This window comes from Montipora foliosa, chromosome 2 (assembly GCF_036669935.1).
Source record: "Montipora foliosa isolate CH-2021 chromosome 2, ASM3666993v2, whole genome shotgun sequence".
NCBI lineage: Eukaryota > Metazoa > Cnidaria > Anthozoa > Scleractinia > Acroporidae > Montipora > Montipora foliosa.
In genome coordinates this window covers 7,525,374-7,544,094 of record NC_090870.1, presented here as the reverse complement: position 1 = coordinate 7,544,094, position 18,721 = coordinate 7,525,374, and the positions used below count along the sequence as shown (strand labels likewise).

The 18,721-nt window shown below is 37.1% G+C and overlaps 1 protein-coding gene across 1 annotated transcript in view; it reads right to left on the bottom strand.

Moving 5' to 3' along the window:
- Nucleotides 1-242: 242 nt before the first annotated feature.
- The window catches only part of LOC137992306 (3'-5' RNA helicase YTHDC2-like), a 41,967-nt gene continuing 23,488 nt past the window's right edge, over nt 243-18,721 (bottom strand). Inside the window, exons 24-45 of the mRNA XM_068837573.1 lie at nt 17,904-18,009; nt 16,559-16,678; nt 16,180-16,222; nt 15,163-15,285; nt 14,807-14,913; nt 13,925-14,019; nt 13,178-13,283; nt 12,569-12,639; nt 11,634-11,771; nt 10,876-11,143; nt 10,035-10,130; nt 9,072-9,162; nt 7,915-7,954; nt 7,720-7,772; nt 7,591-7,628; nt 7,273-7,336; nt 6,423-6,484; nt 5,863-5,916; nt 4,362-4,416; nt 3,646-3,742; nt 2,555-2,639; nt 243-996 (exon numbers count right to left, since the gene is read on the bottom strand). Of these exons, the coding sequence (XP_068693674.1) occupies nt 511-996; nt 2,555-2,639; nt 3,646-3,742; nt 4,362-4,416; nt 5,863-5,916; nt 6,423-6,484; nt 7,273-7,336; nt 7,591-7,628; nt 7,720-7,772; nt 7,915-7,954; nt 9,072-9,162; nt 10,035-10,130; nt 10,876-11,143; nt 11,634-11,771; nt 12,569-12,639; nt 13,178-13,283; nt 13,925-14,019; nt 14,807-14,913; nt 15,163-15,285; nt 16,180-16,222; nt 16,559-16,678; nt 17,904-18,009 (2,398 nt within the window). The 3' untranslated portion in view covers nt 243-510. The remainder of the gene's footprint in view (nt 997-2,554; nt 2,640-3,645; nt 3,743-4,361; nt 4,417-5,862; nt 5,917-6,422; nt 6,485-7,272; nt 7,337-7,590; nt 7,629-7,719; nt 7,773-7,914; nt 7,955-9,071; nt 9,163-10,034; nt 10,131-10,875; nt 11,144-11,633; nt 11,772-12,568; nt 12,640-13,177; nt 13,284-13,924; nt 14,020-14,806; nt 14,914-15,162; nt 15,286-16,179; nt 16,223-16,558; nt 16,679-17,903; nt 18,010-18,721) is intronic.

Sequence of the window (18,721 nt, the reverse complement as noted above, 5' to 3'; positions counted from 1 at the left end):
TGCCAAACGTACATTACCAATTCCTGGCATTGCGGCGTCAAGCACAGCTTACAATAATTGCCGGTAGTAACTTACTGTAAAATATTTGCAAATAGAGTAGAAGTTCCTGAAGTGTTACAAGACATCTTACACTAGTCTTTAAATGCATTGTGTACTATTAATTTAATAGAAGAAATCTTGTTTTAAAAAGCATTTTGTAATACTAATAACCTGACGGAACATGTTCCTTTATTACTGTAATAAATGTTCATAAACTCTGACATGTCTGTCTCCATCCTTTTGCTTCATATCTCTCTCACCAAACAATGCAGAGCAGCAAGCACATTACGCACTTAAACCAGACTTGACAAAGTTTGGGAATATATTTGATTGTTTACCGGCAATAGTTCAGCAGTAATCCCCAAATCATCCCTTCCATCGAATTTGCAGATCTTTGTTCATGAAGCCAGTCGATGGCTGACTGACAGCAGGAATGTGAGAGGAATAATGAACCACTACATTTCAGTCCATTCACTTCCTTGAATCATTAAATGGTCCTCTTGAACCCCGTGGGGGTGGTCCCATTGTCTTCATATGGGGTGTTGAAACAATAGCTCCCGAAAACCTAGGGACTGTTGGACGAAAATGAGACTGTAGTGCAACGGCATGTGCTCCAAAAGGAACAGTTGGGTGGGTGTGGACTGCCATAGGCTGAGCTGTGACAACTTGACGACGAGGATACTGAGCGGGGATGGTGTGTCGAGCAGGGGAAATTGGTACAGGGATTGGGAGGGATGGGGTGTGAGTTGTGTACACCTGCTGCATCGTGGCATAGCTCATACTTGGCTGTGTACCCTGCCACTGACTAGGGGAGGGGTGAGATTCTGATTGCACAGTTCCTGATGGCTTTCCTCGTCTGCTAATGCTACTGGTTGTTCTTGTCATCCGTCCACCCTGATTGGAATGGTCTGCATCCCATAGCTTGCAAAGCTCTTCACCAATTTTAGGTTCTAGCTCCTGAAATTTTACAAAATATGTTTAGACAATAATAGAAGGAAATTCACTTGGTTGAAATAATGTAAGCATTTGATCATATTTTCATTTTAAGCTCAAGTGGTCCTTAAGAAAACTAACGATTTTATTGATAATTTGCATCTAAATTAAGAGACAAAGCCCATGGAGAAATAATCATAAGACATGCCAAATCCTTTACGAAGGTCAAATCCTCCTGTTTTTTTTACGTATAATTGGGGCCTAGGAATAGATCACATGAACTTAAAGGGACACTGTCACGGACGCGCATGCGCCAGCTTTTCGAATCCCAACTTGAAAAGTTCAGCCTGACTTTTTCAAGTTTGAAGTGCTAAATTCAAAATGGCGTCCACCAGTGGCGGCAGCCATGGAGGTAAACGAAGAAACTCTGGGCGAAAAGGACTCTTCGATTCCCCTAAAAGAGCAAGAAAGGAATGGTCGAAATGCCGGAAACGCATATTTATCGAGGAAAACTGTTTTCAAGTCGTCCGGAAGTGATTATCTATTGCACATGAGTGACAGTGTCCCTTTAAGCAGCAATTGTTTTGTTGCGTCATTATATGTACTGACCTTTTCCCACCCAACTTAAAGGTTTTCTGGTACTGTATTTTTGGTAGTGGCATAAGTGTCCCCTGTCATGTACCACACATCAAGATAATTTTGTTGCAAGGTGTGAGAAATTCATGGTCTGTTTTTTTTTGGAGATTAAATCAAAGGTCGTGGTGTGACAGTTGGCTTGCCACAAATACCATAATAATTATTGTGTTTGAAGATTACTCAACCAGAAAACAGACGAGAGTAACGCTTAACTTTAAAGCAGGAACATCCAGCATTAAACCCAATTGGCCATGCAATAATGGCCATCATCAACACTTGACACCTGTAATCAGTCAACTCCTTGAAATAAGAGTGACTGAGGAAGAATTCTTTAGCCCTGTACCCTCATTGTCCGTACATCCATGTACGTTACTGTATCCCTACCTTCCTCACCTGAATCCAACATCTGGTAAAAGTGAAGAACAGTTCCCAAAAGATACTGTTGGCCGACTGTTGGCCATTTGTTGGTCGTTTGTCAGCCGAAAGTCGGCCAACAGTCGGCCGACAGTTTTCATTGTGTTGCAGACTGAAGTGTCGGCCGACAGTTGGCCAACAGTCTGTTGGTAATCTGTCAGTGACCTGTCGGTAAGTCATGCACTGAAATGATCGCAAACACTTATTTATCGCTTCAACAACTACGTCGAAAGGGAAAAATGGATATGAAACAGGCCTGGACCTGATTACTTGAACCACTGACAGTTAGCACAGTTAACTGGTTTAAATCATATGGAAAACTACAGCTGTACAAGTTCTGTAAAAGTTTGGTCACAATTCAACCAAGGTTAGTACCAACACCTCTTCAAACAACTGAGCCCTTCTTTCTTCAGTGAAGACAGGGCAAGAGGTAGGAGGCTACTTGCTTTTAGACATAATTATTATGATTTACATGTATAATTGACCACAAGAAGATCTTCAAACGTTCAGCGTGATCAAACATGTGACTGACCTGACCATCACGACTAATCTGAACTTTCTTATGATCGTTCCACGGGTTTACCAAATGATGAGCTTGCTGAAATGGAATATTAGCCCTATGAAAGAAAGAGACAAGAATATTTAAAAATGATACTCAGTTGATCATAATCGATTGAAACAAATCCAGAAAGAACAACAAATCAGGTATTACATGCCTTTATTGGGAATCAAAGTATACTAAGTTATTATGAAAGTCTCTAAGCCAAAAAGATCAACACAACATATAGCATTTTCAAAGAAGCCCAAAACATCCCAGGCTTGTACAGGGACTTGAACCCATAGCCACATGATTGTGGTGCACTGCTCTACCATTATATATGAGACATTAGGCCCTCTGGTAGCTCTGGTCAGTTGATTTAGTTCTTACTATTATGTTGTGGTTCAATTTTTTTCTTGGTTTAAATTTTTTCAAACCATTTCAATTTTGATTTTTCTTTGTCTAATAAATTATTCATGCATGATTATCATAATCCAAAGCAAAGGAAAGTTAAAATTGAAGGTTAAAAAAATTTTGAACCAGGAAAAATTTTGAACCATAACAGATATACTCGACAAGCCTGAATTGAAATGTACATGTACCTAAGTCCTTGCAATATGAAAATTATGAAATGAAATGAAACGAAGTGAAATGAAATCAGAACAACACATTACTAACCTAAAGGCAACCATTAAAGCTCATACATGTACCCTGTTATGTTATGTTTTATGTTCACCTCACTTTGCCACAGACAAAAAATTAAAAGAAGCTTTTAGGAAAATATAGTTGAATTTGCAATGTTTGACTGAATAAGTCATTAAAATCAAGGAGTGTTTTCTAAAGGAACTGAAACTTGGTATTAACTGGATTGATAGGTTATTAAAGGTAAATTGACCACTGGAATAAGTTGACATTTCAAGTGTTCCCTCTTTGGCAGAGCCTTCGGTGTTCACATCTTTAGGCTCTGAATGTCAGCTTTTTTAATGCCTTGACAGTAGCTCGCCCAGCTTATCAACTCTGTTATACATATATAGTTCAACTGTAGATCATTTTAAGTCATCAAAAACAGAATCAAGTAAACCCACTTCTTAATCCATTCTACACTGAACACTCCGCTGAGTGAACTTGAACCAAACTCAGGCGACTTTTCTTTACCAATGGAGGAAGTCATCCGTGCATAACCTTGAAAATGTGGAGTCATCAGCCAATGATCACATTACCATGGGATGATAAAATGATTACAATATTTTAAGCCGTGGACTTATAACAACAACTAAACAACAACATTTATTTATACCAACAGGAAACAAAAAAAGTAGTACATTGATTTTGAAACTGAAAAATAAGGTATTAGCTGCCTATAACAACCATAAGGACTACGAAAACTAAGCAGCTATCTATGAAGTACAATTAGAAAACATTACAGTCATTTATATTAAATATAGTAAAAGTAACCTAAGAATAGAGATATAAATAAATATATGACAAAGTTACCAGCTGACATTACACCAGGGCAAGAACAAGAAAAAATAAGACTAGAGTAAGTATAAATTAAAGTAAATGATTTATTCTCCATTAATGCACTACTGGACGGGTGTGTTTCGATCTAGAAAGCCATGAAACTTTTCAGATGTATTTGGAGTGCTATATGAATCCCTTGGTATCTCCAAAAGCAGAATATGCCAATACCAATTCAACCTTGAAAGGATGTAGTTTGAATTCACAAAATAATAATCATTTCTTTCTGGATCCAAAAAAAAAGTGGGACTTTTGAGAAACATCAAGCCCCTGGGTCAATTACCTTGAAAATGGCCACTTCCTTGAACAGAGAAGACTAGAATAACAAGCTTGGTTTCCTAACAATGAAAAATATGATTGTACCTAGTAAATAATTATTACAATAATCAGACATAAACATGGATGAATTTGCTAAGAAATCTGTTTCAAGCTGCAGTTTAATAAGATGACTTTGATGTCCCACAGTCTTTTTTACATATCCCAGTCAGTTTAGTCAGTGAGGATGCTTTCAAATAATTATTGGCCAACGTAACACCAAACCCAAAGCAATCTATAGAACATAGAGATCTGTCAGTAATGCCTTGGGTATAGATGTACTTAATGAAAATCCCAGTTCCCCCAAAGAGGAGACTAAAGGGAGCTAGGCTGTTACTCTAGGTATACTTGACATACATCCTGCATAGTCTAGTACAAGGACAAATATATTGCCAATGGCCAATGGCAATTTAAGAAACTTCAACAATAAAGCAAGTAAATAAGGAGTTAATTAACAAAAAAAACAAAAACGATAGCACAAACAGGAGCCCATCAAAACAATACCATTCGGTAATCTGTTTATTTCTTTTCCATTCTCATCCTTACAACGTTACTATGGTTATGGTTAATTAAGATTTATATACTGCACATATCTCAAAGTATCATTGCACTTTACAATTCTTTTTTCTAAGGTGAGACCAGATGTCAGTTTGCACTTGACATTTTGTCAGTTTGACATTTTATATTGACATTTTCAGATGTCAGTCCGTATTTGATCTCACCCACCCACCAAACCCACACATGTATGTGAAAGGAGGACAGACAGAACACTAAGGATCTCCCCTCTACTGTTCTCAAACTGTGTGGGTTTTTAACGTCCGGCAGTGTTGATAAACACGAAAGGTTGTGAGACTCTAGGACTTACTGTTTATAGTCCTTATCCGAGAAGACTTGAAAGTCGAACCATTTGTGGGTGTAATCATAAAGGCAGTACTTTTTCCTCAGTTATTTTATAAAGAACCTGAGTGTTGGTCCAGCTGGAGTCGAACTCACAACATCCCACATGGCAGCCCGGTGCACAACCAACTGAGCCACCGGTGCACGGTGCATGACCAAAGTCTATCATTCTGTGATGTGTGTGAGCACCCAGTAACATTTTCTTTTACATCCTCTTAATCATTAAAATAGCAATTTAGTTCCTTGATAGACAAAACACATTTTACATACTGACAGATAGACTTAAATTATTAAAATTCACATTTTCAGTTGATGTTCTCAAAGCAGGTGTTATTGCAGCTCTAGCACAAGCTCCCTTGTATAATCACAGAACGAAAATAAAGTACAAGGAACTGGAAAGGTGCTAATCACAATAAAAAAATCACTTGTGACACTAAATTGCAAATGCACTAGCAATAAAGCTCTAACGACCACTGTAGATCAACTACAGTGTAACATATTGGACTCTCCAGCAAGTAACAGGCAAACAGTGACGGTATAATATGACTGCAAAGCTTAGGCAAGAAGCTGACCTTGAAGGCACGGTTAAGTTTCTTCTCATTGGCCAGTGTTGTTGCCCAAATGCCCTTATAAAAAAACAAAACTAAAAGTAAATAATGATAAAGATAACGACGTTGTTCGGGTGGTAACACCAAGGATAACAGTTGGTTATTTACGGTAGCTCCCCGCAAAATTGAAAATGGCCTTTACGATAAAATTAAAACTCAAGAGTGCGACTTGTGGATTTACCCTCACTGTCTAATGCTAGACGATTTTGCGTCAATGGGGCCGCTTTAGGGATGAATGAGTTAACAACATCTGTACATGTCCTACAAAACTGTCCTCTTTTATGAACCCTTTCCGTAGTGAGAGTGCATGAGACTTTATACATGGATTTTACAATGTCTAACACCAGATGGTTTTACTAATCAATGGGCACCACTTAGGGACGAGTGGGTTTATGAATATAACAAGAAGTTACTTCAGGAAGTAAACTGATGGCTAAAATAAATATACTAAATTAATACTAATAAAAAATGACCGAAAAAAGCTAATCTCCTTTTCAAAACCATGATTAAAGAATGCAGGTTACCTTAGCCATGGAGATGTCCAAGTTTCGTTGATTGTTGCATTTCATAATAAAGTAGCGAGTTGCTGAAAAGAAGAAGTGTGAAATTCAATTCTTTTTCCCAGTGGGTGGTTAGAGGTAAAGTACAATGTGGATTCAAATCTATAGTAAGACTAATAACATGCTCATATAAGAAGTCTTTACTTCCTTCTTTTATGTATTTAATAGTAATTATTATTTGTAAAGCTTCTTTAATTTATGCATTAATAATAATTATTATTTGTAAAGCTTCAGAATCTTTAATTTGTACATACTTCATAACACACTACCTGCCTTTAATAATTAATTTTTAGCATTGCTATTTGTGGGAAAGAGTACCGGTAACCAAATTGTATGTACGGGCAAAGCAAGTTAGTGTAAACTTAATGTATCTAAGGCATTAATTTTGTGTTTATGCAGTAATGAAGTGGTGCATGAATTTGTCCAATTGTACTCAGACAAACACCACTATTCCATTTGAATGTACACTAACTAGACTTGGCACAGTAGTGAAAGTGCTCACTGCTGCTGCCCGAGTCTACATGTACATGTAAATCCTGCAAGTGATACCCCATAAATGTGATTTTTTTGACAAAATCAGTTAGTACATGTAGCCTACTCAGCTGCTCAATGGTTATTCTAAGCATGTTTTGGTCGCCTTTCTTCAGCAAAAACCAAAAAAGCCTATCAGCTATCCACGCAACTGGAGGCCATAATAATTAATTATTATTACTAACTATCATGACGATTACCTTCAGTTGATTATCTCAATTTCATTAATGGCGTAGAAATCAAATAGTTGATTATTATAATTATCATTTCTGTCATTCCTCACCTTCTCGTTGTTGATTTGAACGTGTCATCCACCCTAGGCTTTCCCCAGATGGTTCCGTATCATTCTACTCCAAGCAAACAACAAACAAAACATAAATATAACAACAACTTTTACTTTTCTACACATTTGAAACGAGAAGTAAGCCCTGGATCTTCAATTTCCAGAAAAAATCAATGTTGACCACTGGCAGGAAATTAAGTTTTTACACTACATTTTTCAAAACAAGTGTTTTCGTTTCATTTCTGGGGTGGCACATGAACAGTGTACTTTTTTGCTAAAGGTATACTGTTTATCTGATCATAACCTAATATAACTTACTTGAGGTGACATAGGTCTTTGGCTTTTAGCTGGTGAACCTAAAAAATGCATGGTGTCAAGTGAACAAAAATTCTTCAACCGCACTGTATAAATAATTTATTTACCAAAACTGAACTACAGCTGTTGTACCTGAAGAATTTCTAATCTGCTCTCTTGAAGAAAACTGAGCTACAAAGGGGGACCTGCCAAAAGAAAAAAAGAGGCAACCGAGTAACTGACAAACCTTTATAACTTAATGTAGAATATCAACACAAACAAAACAAAGCAAAACTTGCAATACACTTCCAAGTTTACAAGAGAATGAGCACCAAAACAGGCACATACCTTTCCATTCTCATCCTTGAATCAGTTCCACTTTCATTACCTGCTAATGATAAAATGACCAATGTTAAGCCTGTTGTTGAGTGGACCTGGGTGCTGCAAACCCTCTTGCTCCAAAGGAGTTCCCCACTAACAAATAAAACCACCTCCCGTACGAACAGCACAACGCTCTTGCAGCGCTGCACAACTTCACATTTTAGATTGCACAGTGCTTATGCTTTCTTTATGCAATGTTCATGCGTTGAGCAAGCATTAAAAGCAGAATATCGAGTGCTGCAGAAAGGTTGCAATGCTTAACAACTGGCATTAGACAATTGAAAGTAAAAGTGGCTGTTTCAAGAGAGAGAGGGCTAGGGAGATTCGATGAATTTAAGGTCAACAAAGAAATCCATGATGACCATTAAACCAAAAATTGAGGTAGTGAAACAGTTACTGTAGTGAAATCATGAAAACATGCCAGCAAGTTGATGAAAAAATGCAAGGTGACTGCAGTTAGTAACTTGGATGGATGCAAGAAGAAGTCTGTCAGAGTTAAGTGGGTAGTGTGTGAAATATGACAAAAGTGCGATGTAAATGCCGGCCAGTAGAAGCGCTTTATTTGTCAAACTGGCTGTAGGTGGGTAGGAGGAAAGGGGACAATCAGGTTAGCCAAATTAAATTCCACAAGATATAGACATCAACAACAGTGCAGTGGAACAATCTTCCACCAGAAATTATAACATCTACTTCGCTATGTTTGTTCAGGCAATCTCTGTGTAATCTTACATACTGATTAGTAATTATTTTTACGTTATTGTTTTATTCATTGTTGTAATTTTCTTTTAAAGCCATCTGCAATACTTTGTTAAGAGTAAATAAATAAATAAATAAATAAATAAACAGCATAGGTCACTGAGAAGAATAAAATTCATGCCAAGCACATATTAACTCTTGATACTGTTAACAAGGGCACCATTATTTTTTAATGTTAAAAAAACACCTGTTACACAGAGAAACTTGATTGGCAAATTAATTAACGATTTTGAGCACTCCTAAAACTTTTAATTTTTGGTGGGCCTCAAAGCTACCCTCCTCTTCTACAGTTTTTGAATTACTGAAAGAGGAATTCAAATGCTTTTTGTGATAAACTGACAATTGAGAATGTTTTCGTCAAGTTTTACCAGGTCGCATTTGTCTTTGACGAGGTTGCAATGAAGGATTGATGACATGCTCCTCGGCTGACAGAACTGCTGCTACAGCACGAACAACCATCTAAAACAGAAAAACACAAGTATTACAAAATGTCCTTATCTACACTTCACCTACAGTAAATTTTATAAAGAACCTTGGGAAAAGTATTTGAATGAATTACCAACAAATGAACTTCCAATTTTCAATGATGCTTTTGCAAGATTTGGAAAAATAATGGTGAAAATTAGGGCTTAATTGTTCCTCAAGAGAATGGTTGCTAAAAATATAATTATTTTAGTGCATTACATTTGGATCTGTAAAATTGAATGATATAACAATATGAGACTACAAGATAAAATGCCACTTTTTTTAATGTCACAATCTCACTGAAGCAAAATATTGACTTGTAATAAAGATAATCATAAAAAAAAGCATTTAAATGTAGTGTGCTGCATTCGAGTATTGAATAAGAAGATATCCAAGACTAATGTATAAGCAATCTCAACATCAACCAGTGGCACCACAGATAGAAGGGCTAATCTATGCAGACCAGGAGAGTGTCTCAGCCAGCTGTTTGTAATACAAGAACTTCCCAAGCAAGCAAGACTTCATGTCTATTTGCAAACAATCGCTTAACACCTTTTTCCACTTCAACTACATACATACATGTTCATACCAGTACATACGCAATTGACCACTCCCCAATGGGGCTTTTCAGGGCCAATGAAACACAACGAAACAACAGAACAGAACAATAACAACAACAACAACAACAATAACAACAACTGCAGGTGATCTGGATGGCTGCAAACGTAAGGAGTAACAACAAAAGGCTTATTGAACCAAAAATTTCAAGGTCTTAAAAACAACTGCATGGGTAATTAGAAAGTGCTGCTTTTCTAAATCACATCACTAATAATTATATCATGTGACATTAATTAAAATTAAAATACCTCATCCACTTGTGACCATGGCCTTGAGGGAGATCGTATTCTTCGGATAACTAATGCTTGCATCTTGTGACGCAAATATGACACGTGGTTTACAACCTGCAATGATACAGAACCGATCCCACAAAAATAAATCAAAGCAAGTTTAATGGTCTAGCTCCCTTGGGTCTCATGTAGCTCAGGGACAAAGCATCTAATTAAGTAAACTATCTACTACATGTAGTAATTCCAGAGGTTGTTGGTTCAACTCCCACAAAAGAGCACTTAGATTAATTTATATCCCTGGGCTTTCATCAAAAAATGTTTTATTACAGAAATCAATTACTGGTTATCTATATTATTTTTATTCACGAAATTTTTGTTCATATAGGAGATAAATAAACACTATTTTTCATAAAACATGGAAACAGTTTGCATTGAATTAACCACTCTTCCTATTTCTGGGATAAGTCTTCATTTAAAACGGTGACTCACAGACTTTACCACAATTATGTTTCACAAGAAAAGTAGGTTTTCTAATTAAAAAAATGGTCTTGATAGCACAAGTGCTACTAATATTTTTAAAAATACAACCACACTTTTGAGTTTAAGCAACATGTTTTGATGTTTCAAACATCACCATCATTACTGTGGCTGATGATGATGTTTGGAAAATCGAAATGTGTTCCTTAAACTCAAAAGTGTGATTGTATTTTTAAAAATATTATGAAAAAAGTAGGAATTTTTCACATAATTATCAAGAAATTTATTTAAAATCTATTAATAGGTAATATTATTCACAGTTCACTAGTCTAGAATATTCTTTATAACCCTCAGGAAAAATAATTTCATGCTCTACAGCTACCTCTTGGTTTGCTGAAAGTGCTATCCAATCATCCACCTTGAATGACATGCCTTTGTCTTTATTCTTCTCTCCTGTGGTGTCGTCTTCTGTTTCACTGTCACTGCTCTCACTCTCTCGCACAAAGCCTTCTCCAGGGTATCTCTCTCCATCACGAGAAGCCAGAGGATCCTGAGTAACATGTTCAGATGATAGGCTGGGGCCAGTGAAGAGAGCGACAGTCACGGGTGACACCAGTGTGCAGCATTTTACTGTAACAGTGGTATACAACCTGTCAAGAAGTAACAGCTTCTCATCAAAAAATTTACCAAATACCCCCTTATACTAACCAAGTTTGAAGCCTGTACAATACTCGTTTCTTCAAAGTTATTGTAAAAGGCTTCATCTTTTAACTCCACTGATAATCATTTACCCTTTCAAAAATTCATTATCTATTTTGATGAGTGCAACATTAATTTTAACCTCAAATATTTTACTATTAGTGGTATACATTTGAGAAATACCCCTTCACCTTTAGCTAAAAATACTTCTCCTCAATATTTCACTTTTAATGCACTGAAAGAACTGACTGTGTAAAGATTTCAAAAACTGGCATTTACATGTATTTGTCCCACCTAAGTAATAGAGCTCCAGTTCTATTACTCTCTCTAACTCAATTGTAGCTCAAAGGAATGCTAAAGATGAATATACTTATTGTGCAAATTCTAATGACATGTCAAAAAAACCAACGTAAGTAGACAATAATCCTCATTCCAACTTACCTTGCCATTTCTTCATAAATTAGCCAGTCTGATGGGAGTTTTGCTATGGCTTTTGCCTGTGCACTTGACATACTCTCTCCATGTGATGGGGGCTGGTACATAATCGATGAATTGTGGAAACGAGCTTTCTTCTCTTTCCTAAAGTCAAAAAATAGAAAATTTACTAGATACAAAGAACTGACTAAAAAACCCCTTACCCTAACAATGCTAAGACAATAAAACCTTGAATCAAATTGCTTCAGAGGGAACCTTTACTCTCGCTAAAGACTAAATAAACTTTAAACTGGAAAAATATGTTTGCAATTAAATTTGTTTCAGTCAATAACAATCTGCATTTTCTCCCTCATCAAATCAACTCCTGGCTAATTACAACTGGCTGTGCAGGTGCTGTACTCCTGTGCCCAGTTGTTCAAGTGATGGATAGTGCCACTATCCGCTGGAGAAATCACTATCCAGTGGATAAGTCATAGCGAAGTTACCAATTGTGCTATCCAGTGGATGGTGTTTTATGTGGTGGATAGCGTTATCCACCTTTTGAACAACTGGGGCCAGGACCAATCATGGGCCATACAGCAGCTGTCAGAGTCACCTCGTTTACATGTAATATGCTTTTGGTCCACTCTTGTCAAGCTGCATCCGCCATAATTCAATCCTTCACCCTATGACTCCCAGGAGTGATTGGTATGTACATTCTCCTCACAATTTCAATGACATGTACCGGTAAGTCAGAGAGGTATTGAGAATGAAGATTATTATCAGCGTAAGAGGCGTGATCTTGATGTAACACCAAATTCCCATGACTACCCAAAAAAGAACTCCATGTAGCACAAGTTGGGAGACTGAACGTTTTTATCGTGGAAATGAAAGGGTTTTAAGACTGCAAAAAAAGGGTGACCGACAAGGTCACATTTGTATGAAACGAAAATGAAACTTACGATGTTGTAAGTTTGCTCGAGGCTCTGTCCACACGGGCAACTTGAGGAAATGTCCCTGCACACAGAGCTGCCTGCATGATTTAAAATAAATACTGCTTATTTCTTTGTCATCAACTTAAAATCCTTAACTCATTCCCTCTGAAGTGGTACTTCGATTTTGCTCTTTTTAACTCTAGACAATTTTACTCACCTGCGGGGGCCCATTTAAGCATGAAAGGATTACAATGTACAAACCTTCATCACACTAATAATAAATATTATTGTTCATGAGCTTCAACCTTGACTACCAAAATACAGAAGTTTTTAAGGGTGCTCTTGATCAAGAGTTCGTCTTTAACCCATTGACTCCTGGAATTTCCCCATTGACGAGTAAAATCATCTGGCATTAGACAGAGTAAAGTCTGGCCGGTTTTGGCCAGTTCAGGTGTCAGGAGAAATCTCTAAAGGAAGCCATAACTATTAACTGCACAAAAGTTTGGGGTAATTTCAATTGATTACAATCATGTTGCATACCCAACAAGAGCCAGTCCCTCAACTATGCCATTGGAGGAAAAAACATCTAAACCTTCTAAAAAGTGGATGAAAAAGCAGTAATACAACTTAGAATACCTTGACAACTGCCCAGTTGTTGGAGTTGGAATTCAAGTCTTTAATGTCTCCAGCACCACGAGGTCTAATAAAACCTGCAACTTTCAGCTGACCAAGAATCTGTGATCTGCAAAGTCAAGATCATTAAATTGCACGCATTTTCGAAAGCCAAAAATGTTACAGGTCATCAACATTAGTATTACTATTATTTGGTAATACATTCCCACCTGCTTTTTGCTTTACTTTACAGTACTGCGTGATAATGAATTTTTAACTTGATTCTTACGCTCAAATCACAACTGTCTAGAAATATTATTGATCTTAGAAGGATCAAAAATAATGTCATTTCTTGTTATTGCTAATTTTTACAGTTACAAACCAGCAAACAATCAGAAAAAAAATTAGCATTTCCTACTGGCATCTGAACAGTGAAGAAGGGAATGTTCTTTTCTTGGTCAAGGATATTTAAACATCTGTAGCATTCCCACATGCGTTTAGCTTTTACAGTACTGCATGATCATAATGAACTTTTAGCTTGATTCTTTAATATACTCAAATCACAACTAGAAATTGAGATCTTAGAAAGATCAAAATGTTATTTCTTGCTACTGCAAATTTTTACAGTTAGAAACCAGCAAACAATCAGAAAAAAAATAGCATTTCCTACTGGTATCTGAACAGGGAAGAGAGGAATGTTCTTTCTTGGTCAAGGATTACGTTTTATTATTATACTGTCTCTTTATCCTGTAATCAGAAATGCATTTTTACCTCATGCCAGCCATCATTTCTAATGTGGCTTGAGACAAATAATTCCTACGGCAGAAGTTTTTATCATATCCCTGAGATCTTGCCCGCTGCCAGCTCTGGAAACAAGACAAAAACATAAAATCAAAGTCAAACAGATTGCTTGACAGGAAGTTACAAAACAGGTCTGGAGTATTTTCTTGCAGTGGTATCTTCTTCTACAATGTTTTTACAAAGCTAAACACATCATTTCTGTTTCATTAAAAAATTCCAATAACAAATTATTGAGTATAAGAGGATTCCGAAGCATCTGGGAACAAAATCATTTCGGAACAAAATCAGTCTGATCCAATCTGTAGGCTTTATCTTGTTCAAAAATACGTCTTTTGGTGCTGAAGTCTGATTCAATAAAATTTCAGGTCACGTGAAGGCTATCTTAGTAACCATCTCTCCTCAAGGTTTTAACCATCATGTCCATGCAATATCCAGGTCTTCCAAGAAGATGACATGGTTTTCAAGGGAGCTTGTTTTTGAACCAGTGCTGTTGTATTCTGTGCTTGACAATAAATCACAACTGCATTCAGGCCGCATTTAAGCTCAAAACACCACTAATACCACTCTCCTAATGCCTGTATGTCCATCACATGACCAACACTACAAGTGCATTGCCAGTTTTGTTGGTAAATAAATACTATGTTATTTAAATGTCAATGACACACTATCGCTAGTGCAAATAATTATAGTCACAAAGAGTTGCATTTTTTTTTCAGTTCCAATCAACTGTTGTTTTTACCATATTACCATAAGGTCACCATATTTTGGCGACATACCACCTGTTGCTACAACCACTAAAATGTGACGCAAGCTGTGCCCTTTGACAACGCAAGAGCCATGATTGCAACTCACTCGAAAGACTTGAACAAAGACCAAGTGATCACTGTAGGGATCCAATATTAATTTTTTTCTGGCTGCCGCAGCCGCGCGCTTCTCTGCTGAGTACATGGGAAGGACAACTGTGAAATAAATAGAGGACATTACATGGCTGAAAAATATACCAATCATTTAGTAATTATGTCTCATGATGTAGTCAGGTTGTGGACTATGACCTATAGAGTGCTAATTGCTGGTCTTCAACAGGTGATAAGGTCAAATGGTTACAATGTATGTGCTTCGATATGCATTAAATGAATGAGATCGGCTGTGATTGGCGAATTTCAATCTCAGTTTACTGAGATGTTCAATTCTAAATATTGTTTCCTTACAAGGATCCCTGTAAGCTAGTGCACAAGCTACAATCACCACTGGGTCAAGGCACTTTAGCACCACAGAATACAAAACCATCTTTCCCAACTGGGGATTGAGAGGCAAGTCAGCAAGATGACGCCCTGAAAAAACAAAAACAAAAAGTAGGGAGCTTAAGCACATGAAGTTTTTCAGCAACGGATGGCACCCAGAAGTGAGCTGTTTTACTAATTGTTATTTTCTTGAAGTTACCACATTTATATTGCTTAAGATATTTTCTCTATCAGGGAGACGAATAGCTTAAATACAAATAGCTGACGCCCTGGCATGCAAAATTGTCTCCATCCATGGCTCAAAATGTGCTTGAGCTCCATATTAAGACCTACATGTAATTGCAGCTACTCAGACCTAATCTTGAGCCACAGGTTTCATATGTGACAAGACTTCAATTCAAATGCAATTGACTATAATCTGAAGCAGGTCTACGGCTGCCTGTGTTATTTAAAGAGCTTGGCTACAAAACAAAATTAATGAAGAATGTCATTTTTCAAACCTTTTAATCCTGACAGTGAAACTTAAAGACTTAACTCTGTCTAACCTCTGATGATTATATTTACTCTTCAATGGGGGCTAGCCACGGATGAATGGGTTGATAGTTGTTACATAATAATTGTTTTTAAATTAGTCAATATCAAACTCAGATTTGCTAGCTCTCCTTACTGCACCTGCTGTCTAATGAAATGAAAGCCCCAAAACAAACTAGACCTAACCTTTTACTTTAAGATAAGCTATGCTTAGAACTGGTTTATTTCATTTGTTTCATATGACTGTAAAACTCTCTCTAACAAAACCTCTTTGTGGTTTACTGGACATAAATCATCCAAAAAGGATGGTATCAAAGAATGGAGTATCAAACAATCAACAATTTCTTACCCCCCTGAGGAAGACACAAGAGTTTCGCTTCACACAAAAAATAGTAACAAAAAGGTAAAAGTACTTGCAGTGATCATAGATATGATATCAGAAGTGAACTTTACCAAGGTCTGTCAGATCCTCCCATTGATCCAAGGCATCAATTGTCTGGACCACGAAGAAACAAGGTTTATATATCAATTTTACAACGTAAAATCAAATCAAATAAAAAAACCAAAAAAATGTAACATTATATGAAATAATTACTGTAAATGTCACAGAAGGAATTTATCTATTGTTTAAAGTGCTGCAATGGGCACATGGGTGAGGGTGTATGCATGTAGCATGCAGGACGCAGCACTTCTATGACTTATAGGCATGGCATGCCTTATTGGCATACACAGCATAATTGTCTCCAGTGTTTGGTTCCCAAGACTTAATGCACACAAACAAAAAATACAAAAGAAATTAAGAGAAATAATAATAGAGAAGGAAACTACAAACCTTAAGCAAGGCAACAGCATTTCTCAGCACCAAAAATGGTGGAGGGTCGGCTGCTTTTGACAGAAAATCAGCGATTGATGTGTTTGGGGATGCTAAGAACTTTGTATGAAGACATAGTTCCTGCAAATTAGTTAGGCATATATTAAAAAGCTTATTCCTTGCCCAAATCAGTCAGATATCAAAAAGTCAGTTTTGATCTAGTAAAGGAACCCATCTTACATTCATATTCTCCCGTACTTCTTCTCCTACCCCTCCCTTGTAAATGTATCGCTACCCCTGCCAAACAATCTATAATATTTCACTTACTGCAAAATTATATAATTATGTGTCACGGGACCTGCTGAGTCAGCTATCACGTGACACTTGCGTGACCCAAGCTGACTCGGCAGATTCCTAAGGAAGGCCGTGTGATATGGCCGAAACGTCGATTGTTCTTCTATAATTTTCCAGTAAGTGAATCATTTTCGTTTTCGTTTACTCTCAACTAGATGACTGTTACTATTCATTGTCAATCTATAATAATGTAATAGACCATTTTCACTGTTGTAGCTATGTTACCTGGCCTAAGAATGGAAGCAAGGCTGCCGGTGAGCATGCTTTGATACAGGGCTGGACGATCTGCAAGCCAGCCAGTCATGCAAATTTCGCATTTAAGTCTAAGCACCCATTTCAAATGGCACTGATTTAAACAGTTCTTAAGTCTAAGCACCCATTTTAAAACGGTTAGCTTTCAATAACTGTGTGATTTGCAAGTTGATTCGCATGGCTCGCCATGTTGGCTCACATAACTCGCAGCCATGGCTCGCATGGCTTGCAGCTATGGCTGGCACGACTTGCACGGCTTGCTGCCTTGCACATTGTGCCTTTGTGCTTTTTTAATGATAATGCAGACTAATTAGAATTACAAAAACACATTTTACATGATAAAAGCAGTGACGTCTGTATCAATGCAAGATCACCAGCAGCCTTGCAGCCTTGCAGCCATTTGCAAGCTAGGTCACTGAGCAAACAACAGTAAAATGGCCTATTATCTCACAAGAATTTACAAGTTCATTTTCCACATACTACACAAAGAGTTATAAGTACATGTGTTGCGGCCCGCAAAATGTCTAAATAATTTATAAATTATAAAATGGACAGTGTCATGTAAGAAAGTTAAAATGGCTGGGAAATTTCAACCCAGTTTGAAAAAATAATGTAAACTGATAAAAAAATTAAAAAAAAATAAAAGGGAAACTGCCTCTCCTTACCTTAACAAGAAGGGTGACAAATCAACTTTACAGTCGAAGGAGAGACTGCTTTAAGCAGAAAAGAAATGGAGAAGAGATTTTTTTAAAGCTCTCACCTGCAATGGCGTTCTTAACAGCTCTGGGATTTGATATTTCAACAAGTTGTCATACCGCACACGACTAAATAGGTGAAAACAAGTACCAGGGGAGCATCTTCCAGCCCTGTTATAAAATATTAAATTATTCCATTGTTTTTGGAATACAATGTGAGTCAAATCCTTCCTTGACTTGTAATTCTGAACACTAAACTACATGTACAATGTATGACTCTGCCTGGTAGTCTTAATCAGTTTAAGATGTCAACTATAATTATACCTAGCAACATACTGTTCGTTTTGTTTGGTGCAGAGCTTTCAAAGTTCAGATCCCAAGTCCAATCCTAGGAGTCCATTCCAGATTTTCTCTGGTCTAACTACAGATACTTCTGAATACTTGTCAAACAAAGTACTGCAAGGAATGTCTGAGTTAATGGTGCACTGTTGGCTTCCAATTACATTTACAGTAGCTTCTTAAAGTGCCCTTGTGATAAAAAAAACCACTTCCTTTCTTCCTTCAGATTTTGAAAGTGTGTTTCCTTAACACCTGACTGGCAAAATTTTGAGCTTTGATTTTTATCCAAAGGCCGTTTACTTTGAGTGTAAGTTTTGGATTTCACGGTCCGCCATTACTCACGTTCAAAACTGACCGATTGGACCTCAGACGGTTGGATCCAGGGAAAAGTGATGTCAGAGGCTCACTAGCTTAAAATTTCAGCGTGTGAACGCAGCTTATTATATATGCAAAGCGTGAGTTTAAAAGTCTGAAAGCCCAAAACCCCCGTGCTGCATATTAATTCTGCGGCGTACACACGTATTGCATTCTTAAACTAGTGAGC